Source organism: Pongo pygmaeus, chromosome 4, assembly GCF_028885625.2.
Source record: "Pongo pygmaeus isolate AG05252 chromosome 4, NHGRI_mPonPyg2-v2.0_pri, whole genome shotgun sequence".
NCBI classification, from domain to species: domain Eukaryota; kingdom Metazoa; phylum Chordata; class Mammalia; order Primates; family Hominidae; genus Pongo; species Pongo pygmaeus.
Genome location: NC_072377.2, coordinates 39,006,195 through 39,028,997, shown reverse-complemented (window position 1 = coordinate 39,028,997; position 22,803 = coordinate 39,006,195). Strand labels below are relative to the sequence as shown.

The following is a 22,803-nucleotide window of genomic DNA, read 5'->3' as shown; positions in this document are numbered from 1 at the left end:
TACCATGCTATGCTAAACGTTCCTTTTTAAAAAACCTCAGGTAGAAAGTATTAGACACTTGTCACCACTTAAAGGTTTCCTCTTGACCTTGGCAGGTGGTTCTGAAATATTTGTTCAAATTTCCTGCAACATCTAAGTGTAGATTTTTGCCATGTTGTCACAAGCACCTCAAATGAGGAAGAACTTGTCAATAACGTAACCAGAGCCAACTTACGATTCAAATAAAGTGTAGCTTTGGGAAGGTTGTTTAAACCACCCCAAGGCAGTGTCTGTCCCAGGATCCCAAGTACAGTGCAAAGTCTTGAAGTCCTGGGTTTCACAAGAAAAGTTCTTGGGCTCCTCAAGTACTTCTGTCCATAAAAAGGAAAACAGACCTAGTTAAATCTTTTTATTGGAAGATAAGCCAAATGGAAAGCTCTGTTTAGAGTCTGAAGCCACAGAGTTACTCTGAACAATGAAGGGGTCACTGAGGTGGAAGGCTACCTATCAACAGCCTCCAAAAGTCACTTTTCAGGGGCCACCTCATCTTGGCCCCTTCTCCTTCCTGCCCTTGTGATTTTCTGAGATGTCATGGGCATGGGTGGTCCATGTTATGCAAGTGGCTGAGGCTATGTCCATTTGACAGGGTTGTATCCCCAGTGCCTGCCAATGTTTCATTTCGGGTGCTGTGGCTCACAGAATGCTTCGGGGATGCAAGAAAATCAGTCAGATTTGTAAACCTGCTAAATTCAACAGGCAGGAGTTGAGTGTTCAGGGAATGGCAAAGCACCTCCGAATCCCCAGAGTTACTGCTGCCCTTAGTGGCCACGCTAAGGGGACACAGATGAACCAGGCAACCAGGAAACTGGAGACTGACTTTGGCAAGGGAGGCAGGAAGGTAGATGTTCCCTACTGTGCAGGGGAAGGAGATGCTCAAAACAAAATACAGGAGGCCACTAGTTGTGCGCACACAGATCTATATAAAAATCAAAATGTTCCCACTCCACTAATACATCCGATGGAACCAATTTACTGCACAGTTAAGAACAGTAATGGCCTCCATTTGCTGATCTCCTACTGCATGCAGCTATTACTGGGGCCAGGCACTACCCACATTCATTAATCCTCACAATCACCATCACTGTCCCCATTTTACAAAGGAGGAAACTGGCTCGGAGAGGCTAGGAAACTTGGCAAGATGGCACGCCCAGCCAGGGAAAGAAGATTCAAACCCAGGTCTCCTAGGCCACAACCCTGGCTGACTCCGTGGTTGTCCAATCTGTAGCTCCTACCCCCCTCCATGATCTCGAAGTAATTCCAGCATGGCTGGGCAAAAAAGGGTATTTCCCAGTGGTCCAGGTCATGACCTGAACTGTGTCTTCTTTAATACTATTGATTTCTAGGAATACAACTCTCAGTAAGGACAAGAAAACAACAGGAAATCCTGGAAATATTGCTAAAGACATCGACTTCAGAGCCTCTCCTAGAAAACTTGGGAAACAAAAGAAAATCAAAATCATGGGTAGAAATGTTTGTCTTCTAGTAAAGGAGATTTAATCTATTCCTCAGGAAATGAGAGGAAAGGGCCACAGAGAATTTGCATACTTACTTGAGACAAAAAGAACGATGCCTTTTATGCCTTTACTGACATTTCCTTGACTTGCCTCACAATAGATATTTGTCCCTTTATTCCTAATGAAAGGCACACTACTCAAGTTGAATGAAGTTACATGTGGATCAAGTTGTTCTCCATGAATCTGTTTCCCTTCCAAATAACAGGATACATTATTTTGAATGTTCCTAGAAACGTAACAAATGGTAACATTGGAGCCTTCTTCCACCAGCTTATCTTTAGGGAAAACGAACAATATATCCTGTCCAAAAGAATCTTGTACTGCAAGAAAAAAAATAGCCAAGTTAGAATCGCACTCAAAATTCAAGCCTCTTAAAACAAGTTATCCATTTGCCTTCCACAGATAACTTTAGCTTTTTCTACCTCCTGGAGAAAATAGCAACCTAAATTTCTCTGCCAAACCTCTACTCTCTGGTGCATGCAAGACAATCCTTTCCACCACTGCTCCTATTGTTACACTGATACCACTGCTGTTGCCACAGACAGCACATTACTATTACCACTCTGATAATTGCATGATTGCTATAGCTGGGTTATTGTAACTGCTTTCTATCAAGTCCCAGCCCTGCTGAAGGCCATGTTAAGTGTTTATATACATTATCTCATGTCGTTCTTAGTACCTTACAACAATGGGTCAGGTAAGACTTAGCCAAAGTTTGCTCAGTTAGAAAGTGGCAAAGCAACATTCAGACTGGCAAGGTCTATGCAGCTCCAAAATCCCTCATAATCTCTTCATTGTACTGGAGATCATATCTCTTCCTACCTTCTCAGAAATGCCAGTCCCTCAAGTGTGAGGGGTCTTTAAAACGTTCATTTTTTAAAGTTTTTAAAAAATCCAACCTTCAAGCAATTCTCGTGCCTCAGCCTCCTGAGTAGCTGGGACTACAGGCATGTGCCACCACACCCGGCTGATTTTTTGTATTTTTAGTAGAGCTGGGGCTTCGCCATGTTGTGCAGGTTGCTCTCGAACTCCTGAGCTCAGGCAATCCGCCCGCCTTGGCCTCCCAAAGTACTAGAATTACAGATGTGAGCCACCACACCCAACCTCTTACTATCTTTTTAATATATTTTCTTTCCCTGTGTATGTGTCCTTCTTTCCATAGTAGGATGTAATGGTTAAGCACATGACCTCTGGAGTCAGACTGTGTGGGTTGGAGTTCCAGCTCCAGCACTTAGTGGCGTGGTGACCTTGCATGGCTTCTTTAACCTCTCAGTGCCTGTTTCCTTATCTGTGAAGCGAGGATAAGAAGTCCTTTTATAGGACTGATATGAGAACTAAATATGTATAGTACTTTAAAAAGCGACTAGGTCATAGATTTAATTCAATTATTATTATCTCATTAGTATTATTAGTTTAACGTGAGCAAAAGAAACTGACAAAACCCACTCTAAATTTTAATTACAACAAAAGTAAATTATCAGTATTAAAGAGTATTTAAAATATATTTATCCATAATCTCATTTTTCAAATAATACACCGTTTTCATTTTTCCATATTCTGTCCCCCTTCCCCCCCACCCCCGTCTAGATTCGGCGGGGCTACAATCTGAGTCCACTATCTGTTGTTTTTTGGTGTGTGTGTGAGACAGAATCTCGCCCTGTGGCCCAGGCTGGAGTACAGTGGTGTAATCTAGGCTCACTGCAACCTCTGCCTGCTGGGTTCAAGCGATTCTCCTACCTCAGCCTCCAGAATAGCTGGGACTACAGGCGCCCGTCACCATGCCCAGCTAATTTTTATATTTTTAGTAGAGACAGGATTTCACCATGTTTCCCAGGCTGGTCTTGAACTCCTGACCTCAAGTGATCCACCCGCCTTGGCCTCCCAAAGTGCTGGGATTACAGGCGTGAGCCACCATGCCTGGCCCTGTTTCTGTAAATAAATTTCTATCAACAAAGCTGTCTCATTGGTTTACACGCTATCTATGGCTGCTTTCACACTACAGTAGCAGAGGTGAATAGTCACAACAGCGACTGTATGCTCTGAAAAGCTTACACTATCTCTTATCTGGCCCTTCACAGAAAAATGTTCCCAACCTCTACTCTGGACGAATACACATTTTCTGTTGCTCAAATAAATACATATGTACAATTTATGTCTTGCTTTGTTCACTTAGCATTTATAATACACAAACTTTACACGTTTTGAAAACAAATATAAAATTGCCTGAATCTGCACAACTAACTCAATGAGTAAGTTCAGGAGCAAGACTTCAGACTATATCTTCCAGTGCCAAGTTTCACACCTCTGTTTTTTAGTTCCCATAGGAGCCAAAGGAAAATAATGTCAGTGTCTACCCAGGGTTCCTCAAAGGAGATTTCCACTATTTGACTATTGCTCCTCATTAAAAAATATATTAACCCTTTTCACTCTTGTAACCACCTCACTTCTTACCACTGACTTCCTCCCAGGAACTCCAGTTGCTCCAGAAATTTGGCTCAGGGAACTTGGCATCGTCCACCACACTCTTTATTCTTACAAAGTGTGTGGCACATTCCAAAGGGAGCTCGGATTCCCAGCTCCAATGCAGAACCTGGTTCCACTTCACAGTGGTGCTGTAATTCCCCTAAAAGCAAAGAGAAAACAATTGGAAACACACAGCCATCTTGTCCTATAAAATAGCTTGACTTGACTTATCCCAAAGCACAAACCTAAGACCCCACTGCAGGTCCACAATATGTACCAGTGAAGTCCACTTCTGCTAGTCAATTCCCCATGTTCTGATGCCTTGCATGGGAGCCAGCTATGACCTCCTGTCTTTTGAAAACTAAGCTTCCAATCCCTATGGTCTTCCAATTCCAGGGGACTCATGTGGAATAAGCGGGAGAGAAAACAGAAGCTACTCAGGTCTTGGGGGAACAGATCAGAGACAGAAGGTGCTCACTGTGCCAGTCCCAGAGAATCTGCTAAGAAAGTTCTTGAAAAGTAGAGAATTAACACAGTAATCCTTTTAAAAAAAATCGATTGTTTTTTAAAAATATTCATCTTTAGCAAGGTTTGGATTAGGATGGTCAAATCTCAGTCAAGAAAGCAGTCTTTCATGGCACACCAGAAGTTCCATTTTCTCTCGGAAGTTGACAGATGGCTCTCTGAGTCTCCCTTGGTTTTCTGTCTCTTGTCCTTTCATATATGGTGGCCACATGGCCACACTCCATCTCTTGGGCTCCATCTGTCAGACTCTTAGGCCCTGAAGCTGTCAATGACACAAAATGTCTTACACTGTTCTCTAGGAAGCTTGCCTAAGTTGAGCTGTAATTTGGGCTTTTGACACAGCCTTTAGCCTTCATCTTTCTGAGATGCTGGTGTTTCCATTCTCTAATTCTACAGGCTTCAATGGTCCCTTTACACCTTGCCCTGTCATGCAAGGCCTTCTTATAATCTGGCTCCAACCCACCAGTCCCTCACAGGAATCTTCTCTCCAAACATAGCACCTCCCCTATACTTCTGGATATGCCTTATGCTTTCAGATATGTCTTTGCTCAGGCAATGTCTTTGATTTGGTGTCTTCCACTCCCTGCTGTATGGGGATCTGTCCTGTTCTTCAAGCCTAAGTTATGTCCCTTCTCCTTCATGAAGCCTTTCTTTCTCTTTCCTCTGCATTCCTCTTGTCTCCACCCCTTCTGAGGCCCTCCTATATACTGCAGCTAGCTGTTGGTGTATCAGCTGTGACTCTAGCATGGTCCCGAGGGAGCAGGAACCACGCTCTCTTCTTCACGTCCCCCATAGCTCCAGGCATGCTTTCTCCTCAATGTGCCTCCTCCAAGACTCCTGTTTCCTGCCCCACAGCTGCAAGGTGGAGACAACACACACTTGACACTTACTGGGGGAACCTGAGTTCGAGTCTGCATCCACGTTCCTAAGGGCAAATAATAAGTCCTCAGTGAAGGGGATGGGACAAGTCACATGTCACACACTGCTTGGTGTTAGCAACTCGGAGGCCTTCTATTTATGTCTGCCCCCTATTCAGGTCACAAACTTGAAACAGTGCCCCTGACAGAATTAAACCCAGCCCTGGGCTGAGAACATCCTAGTCCACCCAGGGGGCATTTAATTGTGGGCTTCCTTTCTCACTCTCTGCAGACTGTGTTTTTTTTTTAATGTTTATATTTTATTTCCATTTATTGCATTACTTTACTCCTAGATCACGAAATATGTTCCTTAACAAGTTGTGAGGTCCTGATCCATGAAACTCTCACTATTTAACATGAGCAATGTCAAGTACATTTTGCTTAAATATTTTTAAAATTTAAGAGCAAATATCCCAGGACTTTGGGAGGCCAAGGCGGGCAGATCATGAGGTCAGGAGTTTGAGACCAGTCTGACCAACATGGTGAAACCCCATCTCTACTAAAAATACAAAAATTAGCCGGATGTGGTGATGCGTGCCTGTAATCCCAGCAACTCAGGATGCTGAGGCAGAAGAATCGCTAGAACCCGGAAGGCGGAGGTTACAGTGAGCTGGGATTGCGCCACTGCACTCCACCCTGGGCAACAGAATGAGACTCCATCTCAAAAAAAAAAAAAAAAAAAAAAGAGCAAATATTTCCTCTCTTCCCCCAGACCCCTGCTAGAAGGAAAGTACATCAATAATGGCAACCTCACTCTAATGCCAACAAGTCACAGACTGAATTTTACCTCCCTTCTGTCCCTTAAATGCTGCCGCTTCTCTTACCCGCATCTCCGCTTTGGCTGAACCCTACAGCTCGCTTCCTAGCGGCCACACATCCCTTGTCCTAGTTCTCCACCACGCTCCGCTGTGTGGCTATTCAAATCAGAGCTTGCCACTTCCTTTGTTCTTATTGCCCTTGGGATAAAAAAACAAAACCTGAGCATGCACCCCATGGTCCTGTGCATCTAGGCCTGTGCCCCCTCATGTGCTCGGGGATCCAGCACCAGAGCGGGCTTTCAGGCCTGGAAATTCCCTTCTTTCAAGGCCTCTGCTCATGCCTGTTGGGTCTGCTCAGAGCACTCTTTTCCACTCTACTTGCTGAAACAACTTCTATCCTCTTGGATATTTGGTCTCAAAAAGCCCTTTGTCCAAATTGTGGGAGAAGGTGAGGCCTAACCCCAACCTCATAACATCTCATCAGTGACCTGCACACACAGCCCATGTGTAGAATGCCCTATTCGTGTGTTCACCTCCTCATTCTTTCCAGCGTGCTCAGCGCTGACATTCCCACACTGCGCACAATGCCTGATCTGGGAGCACAGGCTAAAACTCTGGACTGAATGATTTAATCATTTCATTAATACACAATGAGTTGTATTTCCCCCAGACACTATTTATGTGTGGAACCTGTTTAACCTCAACTTCTGCTTTGTGGTCTTTACAGCCCTGTTAATGTAGGAGATAAAACTTTTCTTTAAATACAGCAATTCAGTGATTTTTTTTCTTTAAATATGATGAATTGTCTTTGGGTCATTTCATTTATTGAAGCGGCAAGTTTAATTTGACCCTTGCAGACATCAGTAAGTCACAAGAAATTGGCACACACATTTACACAGAAGTCTAACAGAGGTCACTGATTTGTTACTGAGACATTTGACTCCCACACCTGGAGTCTCCTTCCAAGCTTAAGCTCCTACTCTACTTTGCCTTCCTATGCCATTGACAAAATCAAAAAGCAAAGGGAAGGGGAGGACCATGACCCAGGAAGGCAGGACCATGCAGTTCAGGGTTCCAAATGGCCAGTACCATCCAGGAGACAGGTTGGTGCCTCTGGTCCAGCTGCAAGTGCTCTTCCTTTGACTTGTTTGGGAACAGAGGTGTCCAAGACATTGAGTCCAGAAGCTTCCCCCCATCCCCCAGCATGAATGAGAGTGCCCTGTCAGGCTTGCACTGCAGGGAGCTTCCCTGTATAAGGGAGATTTTGGTCTAAACAGAAGCAGCATCCTCCTCCTTAACTGGAGGAGGATAGTTCTTCTCAACTTCAGGCATGAGTGATTCAGACAAGCGTTTCTCAAGGCATCATCTATTCCATAGGACATGTGTCCACCGATGGCCTGGGGGCTGCATGTGACTGTCATCTCTTTTTGGGCACAGGGGTGAAGGATGATCCCACCCTGCCTCTGTCACCTGGAGCAACACAACAAACCTCTCTGTGCTGTGGTTTCTCCACTGTTGTAGTCAGGCTGGGTTGGGTGTTGTGAGGACAACACGACAGACAAGGAAAAACTCTACCCTGAAGGGTCTTGAGCCCTAGAAGATTCCAGAAATAGTCTACACTAGCTGCTTTCCCTTGAAAAGAGGACTCTTATGGGAATCGAATATGAAAACAGATATGAACAACTGCTTTTTAGGAAAATAAAGAAAAAAATCCACTTGGTGTATGGCTAATATTATTTTTTCTAACATAATAATAGATATGAGTTGTCTTTTGGAAAAATAAAGAATGGGATCCATGTAGTCTATGGTTAATGTTATTTTTGCTAATGGTGCTAAGTGCGAGTTTTCCACAATTCCTCCAGCACTTCCACCTCAATTTTTCTTTTTGTAGATAATCCTTAGTCTCAATATGACCTTTGCTTCAATGTTTTACCGGGCCCAAATTACCAACGAGTGTACCCATTAAAAATACAAAAATCAGACTCAGTAGTATAAGGTGGGATAGTGGAAAGATGTGTTGATAGCAGGGAGTAAACAGCTACACACAAGTATCGCTGTTGTTCAAAATCATCATACTACGTGTCTCATTGTGGGAAACTGCCCTTTGAGAGGTAGAATTATAGACTTGGTATGAATCCTAAATGGACAGAGTCAAAATTTTATTTAACTTGCGCAGATCTCAAATTTCAATAATGAATATGGAAAGTAACTGAAAATGTTAAAATTAGTGATTTGTATGCTTTACCAAAGGAACTAACCATGCTGTATCTGTGTACCCAAAGCCTCCACTGCCTGGGTGAAGAGGGGAGCCTGGTTGAGCTGACAGAGGGCCCAAGCACAGTCCAGGCTTCTCTTACCTGTAGGAAAATTTTCAGTTCCTTTCAATGAGAAAACATTCCACTGTCCTTAACTATCCCGTGAAAATGACTGAACATTACATTACTAGAGTTTCCAGATGAGAAACGGAAATCATAAACCACTAATGTGTCCCAGTGCACTAGATGGGGACATCTCAGGCAAAACTGACCCAATAATCATTTGAACTAAGTGAAAAATCCACCCCAAAGAATTCAAAGACAAAAAGAGTGTGAAATTCAGTATTTTCTTAATTTAATTTGTTGTGGAAAAAGCCACATGTAAGGCAACAAAGGACACAGGAAGTTACTCTCCAACATGGCTCCTTGCTGGATGGAACATTAAGTGCTAGTACTTACTCTTCCCTGCATTTCAGCTGGGTATAGGCCAAGAAGCTGTCAGGAAGCTACATTGGAAAGAAAAATGTTGCCAAATTATTACATCTTATTTAGGAAAATCTCTGGAGGACGGAGAAGAAAGAGGTAGGAGGAATGAAATGGTTAATCTTCGTGGCTTTCTGGAATCCAGTATTCACGAGGACAGATTCAACAGTCTTCTTAGAAGACAGAGCAAAACTGAGAAAATCTATTTTCTTAGTGCATCCCATCCTACCTACCAAACCAAAGTTGTCATGTTACTTTGTCCTGGATCCTTAACTGAAAATGCAGAAATGTAATTGTTTAGACAAACTGTTTTGAGCTGCTAATATGTTTCCAAAACGAGAATTTTTCAGATGTTATAAAAGAAAAACGTGGTGTCTTTTTTTAAAGATGATTTTTAAAATATTGACCCAAAAAAATTACTTACCACCCAGATGACATTGGATGTTTCAATCCTACTGATCTGGATCTGAAACACCATTTTCAATTCCTGATGATAAGGAAGGTTGTGGACAGTCCATTGTAAATGCAAACTCTGATGTGTAGAATTGGTGGAAACTTTAAGTGATACAGGAGTCAATGGTAAACGTTCAGCCGAGACTGAAAAGATCAAAATGAAGTATGAAATAATATTTAATAGGAGCATGATTGAAGAGTCAAAAATAATTAAACTTGAATATCATCATTATTTAGCTCTGGAAAATATTGCTCATATGTGCATCCTGGAATCAGACACCTTGGAAATCTGGAAGAGAATTTAGAAATCACTTAGCAGACACAGAAATTAAGATCTAGATGAATGAAGTGACTTGCTCAATAATATACAGCAAGCTCATACATTGATAAACAGGTAAATGAAACAGAAGGATCCTTTATTGGACAATCTAACCGGTTTGGAAATTTTATAACAAGGCTGAAAAAAAAGAAAGAAGACTTTTTGATGGAAATGTTATATTTCTGAAAATCAGAAATGAAAGTTTCCTTTTTGAAAGTCAATATTTTGTAGTTTGGTAAAAGACTACAATGTGGGAGCATGTCTTATCTGTAGACATGGTAATTTGTGTCTCAATGTATTTAACTTAAAAGATAAAGACTAGCAAGAATTAACTGAACTCTTTTGATGAGACCAGCAACATACCAGGCATTTGATGTGAAACAAAATAATTGTGACAAGGTTCCTAGCTCAAAGAAGGAAGCTAGTTGGAGAGACATGATGAACTCATATGAAATAATCAAGAGATTGGAATTTTAGACTAGTTAGTGGTATGACACAGTCTGTAAAAGAACAGGAATTCAAACACGAAAGAGATTTGCTGAAGTTGGTGGCCTTGGGAAGCAGCAGCCTATCTCTTAGGCTGACTGCACAAACCACCAATGGCGCCACTGCAAATGGCTTGCACACAGAGATTTAAGCAGATATATCTGCCACTAGAGAGAGAAATATGTCCTGACTGAGTGAGTTAAGTCACTGCTGATTTGCTGATTCTTAGAGAAGAACAAATCATGACTTTCCACTTAAGAGGAGAAAAACACCATACAGATTGGAAAATAATTGTGTATTGCTGATTCAACTATTTCAACTGTGAGGGTATCAGAAGTAAACTGGGAGTGGTACAAAGGTATTGAAAAGATAAAGCCTGCATCAATAAAATCAGCTGCCATCTGATGACTCATGGCATAAGAGATATCATCTTTTAAGCATTCAGTTTTCTAGTTTCAGGGGGATTTCCCCTTGTCATTTGAACCCCTCAAACATTAAGTTTAAATGGTAACAGATTATCTCATTTTGATAATAAACAATGGAAACAGTCTCCAATACTGAAAAAATGTCCCCAAATTGCCATTCTGCACATGCTGTTTTTCTCATAGGGAAGTAAAAATAACAACAATGAAATTGAGCACATGTTATTTACCATGCACAGTGCTAGGGTCTTTACTTATGTTGTCTCATGCAATGCCTACTATAAAACTGTTAGACAGCAATTTTTTAGATAAGGAAACTCAAGCTCAGTTAGGGTAAATAACATATACAAAGCGATGTGAAATTAAATAGGAATCTCTCTAATACCAACACCTGTGTCCCCCTTTACTGTCCTCCAACTGTTAAGACAGGAGCATTGGCCCAATCGAAGTTTGCACGGAATGGAATGTCTGAGAAGTATTTTGCATGGCACCAATAAAAAAGTCCTACCATGGTCAGGACACAGGTGACAGGATGGGACTCTGCATGGAGCCAGATAAACTGAGGAGCATTCCTGGTGGATACAAGACAAACATGATGTTTTTCTTGTGATTGGTCCACATAGTAGAAAGCTTCAGATTCAAATGAGGCATAACCTCAGAATTTGGAGGAACACCTCAGAAAACTCATTCTATGAAAGTGAGATGAACAAGAATGCCCATAAAAGGAAAGGGAGCCACAGTGGCTACCTTCCCTGAAAGTTACCTTGTGATATTTTGTAAATGTGATGCTGGGAAGGGCTAGGGTGATAACTATAATCTCAGCGTGAATTCCATGACCCTGAGTCTGGCAGTGGGTCCTTAGATCTGAATCCAGAGTATGAGCAACAACAACAACAACAACAACAACAACAACAAAAATAGCCAATAAAATAAACAATTTTGTGCATCAAATAACAATCACAAAAAAGTGAAAAGACAACGTATAGAATGTGAGAAAATATTTGCAAATCATATATCTGATAAGGTTCCAGTATCCATACTATATAAAGAACTCTTACAAACCAGCAACAAAAAGACAAAGAACTCAATTTAAAAATGGGCAAAAGAGTCGGCAACATGGAAAAACCCTGTCTCTACCAAAAAAAATACAAAAAGTAGCTGGGTGTCATGGTACGTGTAGTCTCAGCTACTCAAGAGGCTGACATACGAGGACGGTTTGAGCCCGGGAGACAGAGGCTGCAGTGAACTGTGATCACGCCACTGCACTCCACCTGGGCAATAGAGTGAGACCCTGTCGCAATAAAATAAAATAAAATAGATTAAAATAAAATAAGTCAAAAGACTTGAATGAACATTTCTCCAAGGAAGATATATAAATGGCTAACAAGCACATGAAAAGATGTTCAATATCATTAGTCACTAAGGAAATTCAAGTCAAAATCACAAAGAGGTACCATTTCACATCCATGAAGATGGCTATAATAATTTTTAAAATGGAAATAACAAGTGTTGGCGAGGATGTGGAGAAATTACAGGCCCCGTACACTGCCGGTAGGAATGTAAAATGGCTCCACCTTGTTGAAAACATTTTGACAGTTCTTCAAAAAGTTAACTCCAGCCTGAGTGACAGAGTGAGACCCTGTCTTCAAAACAAAAAAGTTAAAATAGAATCACCATATAACCCAACAATTCCACTTGTAAGTAGTATCCCAAAGAATTGAAAGCAGGAATTGAAAGAAATAATTGTCCACAAATTTGTAGCAGCGTTATTCACAATAGCCAAGAGGTGGAAACAACTGAAACTTTCATCAGTGGATGACCAGATGAACAAACTGTGGTATACACACATGAAGGACTATTACTCAGCCATAAGAAACTGAATACAGATACATGCTACAATTGGATTAACCTCACAAACATCATGCTAAGTGAAAGAAGCCAGATACAAAAGGTTTTATACTGTGATTCCATTTGTGTGAAATTGCCAGAATAGTAAGTACCACAGAGACAGAAAGTAGACTGGTAGCTGCCAGAGGCTGAGAGAGAGGGGAATCAAGACTAATTGCTTAAGCAGTGGTTTCCTTTCTGGGGTAATGAAAATGTTTTGGAACTGAATTGGGTGATGGTTGCATAACATTGTGAATGTACTAATATTGCTAATTTACTCACCAAATGAGTATCATGAATCAATGTCACTAATTACTCATGAAAAAAATGCTTGCATAACACAGAAATTGAGTTTCCATAATCCTACTCTTTTCATTCTATTGCCAAATTTAAATCATATATATTTTTATTGGATTTTCCCGTACACTTTTTAAAAATGTATTGGAACATGTACATTTTACGATTTTTAAAGGACATTTTTTTAAACCAATAAAGGGAAGTAAAAATAAAATGTTAACAGTCATTATAACAGTAATTATTTCTGAATGATGAGGCTGAGTGATTTTAATTTTCTTCTTTATACTTTTCGGTATTTTGCAAACGTTCTTCAGAAACATGTATTAGTTTGAAAATCAAATAATAAGTTATAATATAAAAGAAATACTTCTTTAAGCTATCTGATTCACTCCACTATAACCATACCTCAGAATGTGCAATTCCTCCTTAGATTTCCTAAGCCCTTGTTTGGAGCACTGATTGCAACATGCTGTAAGAGTCTGTTTCTATGTCTGTCTCCCTGTAGACTGTGAGTGAAACAAGGTTGGGACTCAGCCTTACTCAGCTCAGAGAAACCAAGACTAAGAACATACCAGTTATGGGAAAGACATTCAGCGATTGGTTGCTGAATGCATGAGTCAACTATCAGTCTACACTTTACTTCTGGAAGCTCCAGACAAAAGGAGAACTCCTTATATTAACATATGCTATCAGTGAGTGCTGAATGACTCAGGTGCTCGAGTGACATCAGTCAAAAATAATCTGGTTAAAAGCAATCTAGGACTTCCTTGGGAAACAGTGGAAAATGCCAAGGTTAAGTCAGAGGGATCAAAGAATCATAAAGATTATTAAATCCAATCCCATTATTTTTCAGACGAGGAAATTGAGGTTAAAAAATGGGAAGTGACTTTGCCACAACCGCACAATCAGACCAGAACCTAGGGCTCCTGGGTCTCTGTCCAGCTCTCTTTTTATAACGCTGGAGTATGGCCAAGAAGGTCAGGTTTGGGAATCAGACCAGGACTTAATCACATACTCTCCTCCCACTTTCCCCACCCTGTTTCTCTGACCATCCATAACACTACTCAAGGAAATAAACCATTGTCCATTCATAAGAAGGGATATCATGCAGCAATTAAAAATAATGTTGTTTCTAGAAGAACATTTAATATCAAAGAAAAACATTCATCATATGTTGTAGTAATTGTCTTAAGTAATAAAAAAATCCTGAGCATATATATATATACTATAATTTAACTTTTATTTAAAAACACACTATGTATTCATCTCCCTATCTCTATCTGTATGTACATATACACAACAGACAGAGGAAAATATTGCTGCAGTCATAATCTCTGGCTGATGGAAACATGTACCCAGGGTTAACTGAAGAAAGTCTTGGCTCTGCCTCGTTGATTGGAGAAACTAAGCCAGGCTATTTGGAATAAATATTCAGATCTGAATCTGACTGGGTGATTAAGTGGTAAGCCAACTAGTTTGAGTGCGAGTTTAGTAAGTACTTAGTTAAATGCAGCAGAAATTGAGACAAGAAATCCAAATAGCACAAGTCAGGGCAAAGACAGGATTAATTACCAAAGAAGGCATGCTGGACAGAGAAAGCTGGAAGCAGAAGTGAAGACTGGTTGATAGAAAAACAGGGAAATGCATGTCTGATCTAAACAAAAGAAGCTGAAAGCATGAGCAGCAGAGCTTGCTCTGAGAATAGAGTGGCTTGTACATAGAAGGCGCATAGTAAATAGTGCTGGATCAGAAAAGGAAACTTCACTAGAGAAATGAGCTGGGCTGAAAGCTTAGAGTTAGATGCCTGGGATTTCCTGGAGACCCTGTGTAACCAAGTACCCCATTTTTCTAAGAAAAGGAGAATGAGTTACTACTGTTTTATTATTTTCTCTTTTCCCCAATTCCCTCTGTTCCCCACTTCCTACTTAGCCCTTTGGAAATGCAATTATAACCTTTTATCTCCCCTTCACCAGACACTCCCTACAGGGCAAGTTCATCTATTAATAATGATATGCTTAGAAGCTCCAGAGAGGAACTCTCACCCACCAGGAGACTGCCTTGAGAGGTAACAGTTGATTTACAACCCAAAGTATGCCCACTGTGAAACTCTCTCCCACCTGGAGAATTTTCAGCCACCTTACAGCCTATTTCTGCCCATGAAGATGCCAACTCAACTAACCAGTAGATAAGGCACCAAAGTGAGTATGCAGACCCCTACCTGCTCACTTCTGCCACTGCATAGACCCCCTGCTTTAAAAGTGCCCACTTTCTACTCCAAAAGCAAAGCAGTCCCTTTAAGGAGGAAAGCCTGTCCTTATTCCCCTAAGTTAGCTTTGGAATAAAAACTCGGTTTTATTTTTATACCAGACCTTGCTCATTTTAATTGGACTCCGCAAGCTGCAAGCAACTGAACCTGCATTTCGGTTACACCTGGAGGTGGGGCAGTGGGTCTGTTTGAAAATACAAAAAAATTAGCTGGGCATGGTGGCGTGTGCCTATAATCCCAGCTACTCAGGAGGCTGAGGCAGAAGAATTGCTTGAACCTGGGAGGCAGAGGTTGCAGTGAGCCGAGATTGCGCCACTGCACTCCAGCCTGGGCGACAGAGCGAGACTCTGTCTCAAAAAAAAAAAAGAAAAAAAAAAGAAAATCATTCTTATTATACGGTTTGACCTCCCAGTCTGGTTGCACTGTGCTTAAATTTTGGCAAGTAAGACAGAGTGAGCAAGAGGTATACATACTACAAATGAGAAATCCTAATTCCCACCTTTCAGCCCCAGATTAGAAGAGACTAACATCAAACTATGGTTTTTAAGATGCCAAAAGAAGCAGCATAGTAGTGTTTTCCCATGTGCCCTGGACCTAAAATAAAAAAATCCAGATGAAAGGAATGTCAGCAGAGAATTGAGCAATTATCAGAACAATGTTTCCTTTTTTTTTCAAATATATTTTCATGGAGTTTCAAGGAAGATGAGAAATTCTATGCATATTCCCCACAAAGATCATTTTCATGAATCTGTGGACAGCAACTGCATGGGTAATTACTAGGAGCAAACACCTGTACTCTCATTTAAAAGGGGAGTACAGCAAAGAATAAATACAGGAAGAGGAAAACGTAAAGCTTTGTAAAATACAGATGAAAGGTACAAAAAATTATGAACCAATAGAAACTCAAGTCTAAGATCTACTTCTAAACAAGTTCAAAGTAATATAGTATCAATAAATATTTTAGAGGTATTAAATTCTTATTGACCTTATTTATAAAGTTAATTTATCTCAAAATATTTTCCCTTGGGGAGTAGCTAAGTGACAAATATTATTTATCTATAAAACATTTCAGCATTTAGCATATTGTCTTTCAGAGACTTGAAAGAGTTTCTATTGTTTCATATTTTCATTGCTTTTACTCATATTTTACTAAGCTAACAGCTTCTCAATGAACATAGTTGAGGGACATAAAAACTTGTACTAACCTAGAGGTCAGCACTGGTGTGGTATATCCAGTGTCTTTTCTCAGCAAGGTACAGAAAGAACCACTTCGATGATGGCCTGATAAAATATATCCATGATGAAATTCTATGGGATTAGGTCTATTTACAACTGCCCTAATGACCAGTGCGTTGACCAGGAAGTCAGGGTCAAGGGGTGGCTTATTAAGAGAGCCATCAAGATGAGAGACGCCAAGACTAAGGCAACCACTGCTTAGAGAGATTGACAAATCTCCTCATGGGAGATACTCAGGAATTTTAAGTAATTCCCAAAGAAAAAAGAACTGTTTAACTTTTTTCCAAAGCACCAATGACTTCATTTGTTCCCGACGTGATTTTTGTCTTTACTGTTCCTTCCACTTCTTACCTTCACTCTGGTAAGTCCTCAAGGACAGCAATGTTAAGAAGAATGTTGTCGGAAAGACTGCAAATAGAGCCATCAGTTCTGGTTTTCTGAAAAAGATAAATTATAAAGAAGGAAAATTTTATTTAATTTTCAATCCTGGCAAGTTTCTTTGAGCCAATTGTGGTAGATGAGGCATTAAAGGCTCCCATACTTCTCCCTTCCCTGTATCTATGCCCTCTTGTCATGGTACTTTAGAGTTCCCCCAAAATAGGAAGAGTATATTTCCCTGTCCCATGGGACCTTTTTGGGTCCATAAATGAGGCATAAATGATAGTGTGCCAGGTAGGATGGTGTGCCAGTTTCTACCTACTCTTTTGTGTTTCTACCTTTGACATGAAAAGAGCATTTATGGGCTACCCTACTATATTAGTCCGTTTTCACACTGCTGATAAAGACATATCTGAGACTGGGAAGAAAAAGAGGTTTAATTGGACTTACAGTTCCACATGGCTGAGGAGGCCCCAGAATCATGGCAGGAGGTGAAAGGTACTTCTTACATGGCAGCGGCAAAAGAAAATGAGTAAGAAGCAAAAGTGGAAACCCTTAATAAGCCCATCAGATCTCATGAGACTTATTAACTATCATGAGAATAGCACAGAAAAGACTGGCCCTGATGATTTAATTACCTCCCCCTGGGTCCCTCCCACAACACGTAGGAATTCTGGGAGATAAAATTCAAGTTGAGATTTGGGTGGGGCCACAGCCAAACCATATCACCTACTGGAACCGGAAGGAGAATGAGCAACACATGAAACAGAGAGGGCCACCTCAGCTGCTCTAGCTGAGACCAGCCTAGATCAGCCAGCAGCCAGCCAACCCCAGACAAGAGCAGCTGACCCCAGGTGAAAAAGCAATAAATGCTTATTGCTGTGTGCCACTGATGGTTGGTGGCAATGCATAACTGATCAACCAATTCATTCAGACCAAGCAAAGATTGGTAAAGAAAGGTCAAGCAGAGAAACAAGAGTTAAATATGGACCACGAACTCTGATTAGAAAGAGAACAAATACAATAGTCTCAAGAGAGCTAAATTTAAATTAATTACTTGGAGGTGAGGGCATCTCCGTTCTTCCCTATCTCCAAATACAATAGTCTCAAGAGAGCTAAATTTAAATTAATTACTTGGAGGTGAGGGCATCTCCATTATTCCCTATCTCCAAATACAATAGTCTCAAGAGAGCTAAATTTAAATTAATTACTTGGAGGTGAGAGCATCTCCATTCTTCCCTATCTCCCTCATTAAAATTTAACCTAGGTTAGCATATTCTCCCAAGAGACAGTTTTTCATTATTCCAAATAATTTCCGGTTTTCCTTTCCTTAGAAAAGAATTGTAAAGAGCCAAAGAGCTTCAGTGATTCATCAGGTACTTTGACCACGGGAAAAATCTGAGGACATCAAGAATAAGGCTGGATGACCTCAAAAAGGTTAATATGTTCTTAATTTAATAACAAATGTGTTAGTCAGGGGAAGCACTGAATTTCACTTTTCTCCTTCAAACTCTGACTCAGCAGAGGGCAACAATGAAACAATTAATTTGAAACCAATTTTTGCCTCTGTCCAGCCACCTGGATTTTATCAAAAGCCAGTGATTCAGTAAACCAGATAATCAATTGTTACTGCCTATGTCCTCTATTTTAAAAAATAATATTTTACAGATAAGTGGGAACAACAGTGAAGATAAGAAGAGGGTAAACCACATCATTGAATTATTCTAGGGTGGTCAGACCTGTCTATAGCTAACCCCAATTGCAAACAGAGGCAAAAGTCTGCAAAGAACAGGTTTTGTTTATATTCCTTTAAGCACCTCTTTCCGCTACTTTCTATTTTTGGCAAACAAGTCATTCATACTTCTCCAAAATCTCTACTTAAAACTTCAAACAGAATACACTGAGGGAGGGACTTCAAGATGGCTGGCTAGAGGGACCTGGCACTCACCTCCTCTTAAAAGGACCAGTACAGTAAGTAGATAATCACATGTTGAATAGAGCATCGAAGAGAAACCACTGGAATTCAGCAGGGAAGTGACAGGGAACCCCTGAGAAGGAGAAAGAGGTAAAGCAGATGACCCAGCCAGGATTGGCTCAGAGCCAGAAGAAACTCCCCAGTGCCAGGAAAAGTTAAGTGAGAGATCCCCAGTGGTTCATATTCCTACCGTGAACTCCTATAATCCTAGCCACAAGACAGCCCCTCCACCCTTGCCAGCCCTGAGACTAGCATAGGGAGTTGTCTGGAGTCTGTGTGATGGCATTGCTCCAGAGAGGGAGTGCGTGTGGGGTCCCCGTCCCCTCCCTCTCATCAGCACAGGACCATATTGAGAGCCCACCTCCATTAAACTACCTCCTGTGCTGGGGCCAACAGACCCTGCTCTCCACATTCCTGCAACCCTGCAGACATCACCCAATATCCATTCAGAGGGCTGTGGTGTTGCAATGCTGGCTGGACCCAGCAGTGTGGCTGTGTCCCCAGCACTCTGCCTCACTCAGTCTATACCCTGGGGAACAACTGGTGCAGCACACTGGGGAAGCTACCCTCAGAACAAAAGAAGCCAAAGCATGTGCTCTCAAAAGCCTGAGAGTCCATTACTTGGGGTCATTGTCACTGACAGCAACTCTAACCTGCCCCCCACCTCCAGCATCAGGGCTGCCACCCACCTGCATGTACTTTTAGGGGGCCTGGGGACCAGTCCACCCCACCAACCACTGTCACCAGCACTGCCTGAGTGCATTGTCCAGGGCCCTGGGGATCAACTTGCCCCACCGACCACAGCTAGCATTCATGCACAACATCGGGAGGCCTGAGGACAGGCTTGCCACGCACAGCACCACCCTCACTAGTGCCTGCACACATGAAGCGGGGGCCTGGGAATTGGTCTGCCTTGCCCACCACCTCTGGCAGCCACTCACACTTTCTGGAGTCCTGAGGACAGGCCCCCCCCCAGCCTGCTGGTGCCCACATATATCATCCAGGAGCCTGGTGATTAACATGCCCAGTCTAACACCACCAGCATCTGCACCTGCCTCCTGGAAGCCTGAGCATGAGCCTGCTATAATCACTGCCACCAGAACCCACCTGCACACACTACCTGGAGTCTGGGAACTGGCCTGCCACAGCCCATCACAGCCACCACCAGCACTCATGTGTGCTGCCTGGGGTACTGAGGGCTGACCTGCCACAACTACCATTACCAGCACCACACATGCTGCCCAAGGGCCAGAAGATCTGTCTGCCTGCCTGGCCTACCACTGCCACTGCTGGCACCCAAGCAAGTCACATGGAGGCCCAAGGACTGGCCCATCCAACCCCACTACCACTGGTGCTTATGTACATCAGGTGGGCATGTGGGAGCCCAAGGACCGACACAGTAGGCCTGGTGCCACCACCACCAGTGGGGCTCAACAACCAGCCTGTCTGGTGTCCCCATCCTTAACAAAGTCTCACCACAGCTTCCACTAACAACAGCAGCCTAAGCCACCAAGGAACTCACAGACACTACTAATGCTGATTACAGCCAAATATATCATACAGAGACTATGCTACTGTGTCCAGCCAGAATCAAAACCTAAGCACTCTCTCTACCCAACCAATACTATTGATATAGCTATAGGAAAAAAATTTTTCCCTATGAAAGCAAATCCATAAAATTACAAACAGCAACTCTTTCACCAGATGCTCAGATAGCAATGTAAGGACACAAGAAACATGAAAAAGCAAGGAAACGTGACACCTCCAAAGGAACATAATAATTCTCCAGCAACAGATTCCAATGAAAAAGAAATCTATGAAATGTCTGAAAAAGAATTCAAAGTAATGATATTAAAGAAACTCAGAGAGATACAATAGAACATAAACAAAGAAATCAGAACAATTCATATCTGAATGAGAAATTCAACAAAAGAGATATCATTAAAAGGAACCAAACAGAAGTCCTGTACTTGAATAATTCAATAATTGAAATAAAAAATACAATCAAGAGCTTCATCAGCAGACTAGAAAGAATTTCTGAACTCGTATACAGGTCTTTTGAAATAACTCAGTCATAAAAGTGACAAAGAGAGAGAGAGATACAGACAGACAGACAGAGAGAAGAACTTAAATGAAGGAAGAATGCCTACATGACATATGGGACACCACAAGGTGACCAAATACTCAAATTTTTGGTGTTCCATAAGGAAAAGACATGGGCAATGACATTGAAAATCTATTTTACAAAATAATAGCTGAAAACTTCCCAAGTCTTGCACAAGATATAGACATCAGATAGAGAAAGCTCAGAGATCCTGAAAGATATTTAACCCCAAAAAAGTCAGACAGTCAAAAGTCAAAGACAGGGAGATAATTTTTTAAAAAGAAAGAGAAAAGCATCAAGTCATATATAAGGAAACCCCCATCAGACTAACAATGGATTTCTTAGTAGAAAACTTAAAGGCCAGGAGATAATGGGCTGATATATTCTAAGTGCTAAAAGGAGAAAAAAAAAAACTTCAAGCAAGAATACTATATTCAGCAAAGCTATCCTTCACAAATGAAAGAGAAATAGTCTTTCCAAAATAAGCAAAAACTAAAGGAATTTATCCCCTCTACAACAGCCCTACAAGAAATGCTTAAGGGAATCGTATATCTGGAAGTGAAAGGATGATATCTACCGTCATGAAAACGCGTGAAAATATAAAACTAATTGGTAGAACAGACACACAAATGAGAAAGAGCTGACTCAGATATATCCACTGCAGAAAACCACCAAACTGCAATGATGAACAATAAGAGAGAAAGAAAAGAACAAAGGATATAAAAAACAATCAAAAAACAGTTAACAAAATGACAGGAATAAATCTTCACCTATCAATAATAACCTTGAATGTAATGTAAATGGATTAAATTCCCCACTTGAATGATGTAGGCTGAAAGGATTTTTTAAAATGACCCAACTACATGCTGCTTACAACAAACAAACTTTACCTGTAAAGATACATATAGACTGAAAGTGAAGGGATAGGAAAAGATATTCTACGCAAATTGAAATCAAAAGCAAGTGAGAGTAGCTGTACTTAGATAAAATAGATGTTAAGAACCAGAAAAAGAGAAAAAGAAAGTTGTTATATGTAATAAAGGGCTCAATTCAGCAAGAAGATATAAAAAATACCAAATATATGTGAACCCAACACCAGAGTATCCAGATATATAATAAAGCAAATATTACTAAATCTAAAAGGAAAGATAGACTCTAATACAATAATATTTAGGGATTTCAGTATCCCTTTCTCAGCATTGGAGAGATCATCTAGACAGAAAATTAACAAAGGAACACTGATTTTAAACTGCACTTTAGACCAAATGGACCTAACAGACATTTACAGAACATTTTATCCAACAGCTGCAAAATATACATTCTTCTCATCAGCACATGGAATAGTCTCCAAAATAGACCATATTTTAGACCACAAAACAAGTGTCAACTAATTTTTTTTTTTGAGACAAAGTCTCGCTCTGTCACCAGGCTGGAGTGCAGTGGCGCGATCTCAGCTCGCTGCAACCTCTGCCTCCCGGGTTCATGCAATTCTCCTGCCTCAGCCTCCTGAGTAGCTGGGACTACAGGCACATGCCACCATGCCCAGCTAATTTTTGTATTTTTAGTAGAGACGGGATTTTACCATGTTGGCAGCATGGTCTCGATCTCTTGACCTCACGAACTGCCCGCCTCGGCCTCCCAAAGTGCTAGGATTACAGGTATGAGCCACCACACCTGGCCATCTCAACGAATTTTTAAAAACCAAAATCATATCAAGTGTTTCCTCAAACCACAACAGAATAAAACTAGAATTCAATAACAGGAGAAACTTTGGAAATTTTCTTTGGAAAAATGGCTCCTGAAGGACCATTGGGTCAATGAATTAGTTAAGGACATAAAAAATGTCCTGATCACGCCTGTAATCCCAGCACTTTGGGAGGCTGAGGTGGGCAGATGACCTGAAGTCAGGAGTTTGAGACTAGCCTGGCCAACATGGTGAAACCCCATCTCTACTAAAAATACAAAAATTAGCCAAGCATGTAGCAGGCACCTACTCGGGAGGCTACTCAGGAGGCTGAGGCAGGAG

At 41.2% G+C, this 22,803-nt stretch overlaps 1 protein-coding gene across 7 annotated transcripts in view; it reads right to left on the bottom strand.

Annotated features, from left to right (window-relative positions):
- OSMR (oncostatin M receptor) overlaps window positions 1-22,803 on the bottom strand; it is a 93,626-nt gene that overhangs the window by 54,268 nt on the left and 16,555 nt on the right. For all 7 annotated transcript variants that reach the window (XM_054489565.2, XM_054489562.2, XM_063664756.1 and 4 more), the window contains exons 2-6: window positions 16,672-16,757; window positions 9,379-9,551; window positions 4,005-4,176; window positions 1,589-1,873; window positions 215-350 (exon numbers count right to left, since the gene is read on the bottom strand). In XM_054489565.2, coding sequence (XP_054345540.1) covers window positions 215-350; window positions 1,589-1,873; window positions 4,005-4,176; window positions 9,379-9,551; window positions 16,672-16,744 — 839 coding nt within the window. In that variant the 5' untranslated portion in view covers window positions 16,745-16,757. The remainder of the gene's footprint in view (window positions 1-214; window positions 351-1,588; window positions 1,874-4,004; window positions 4,177-9,378; window positions 9,552-16,671; window positions 16,758-22,803) is intronic.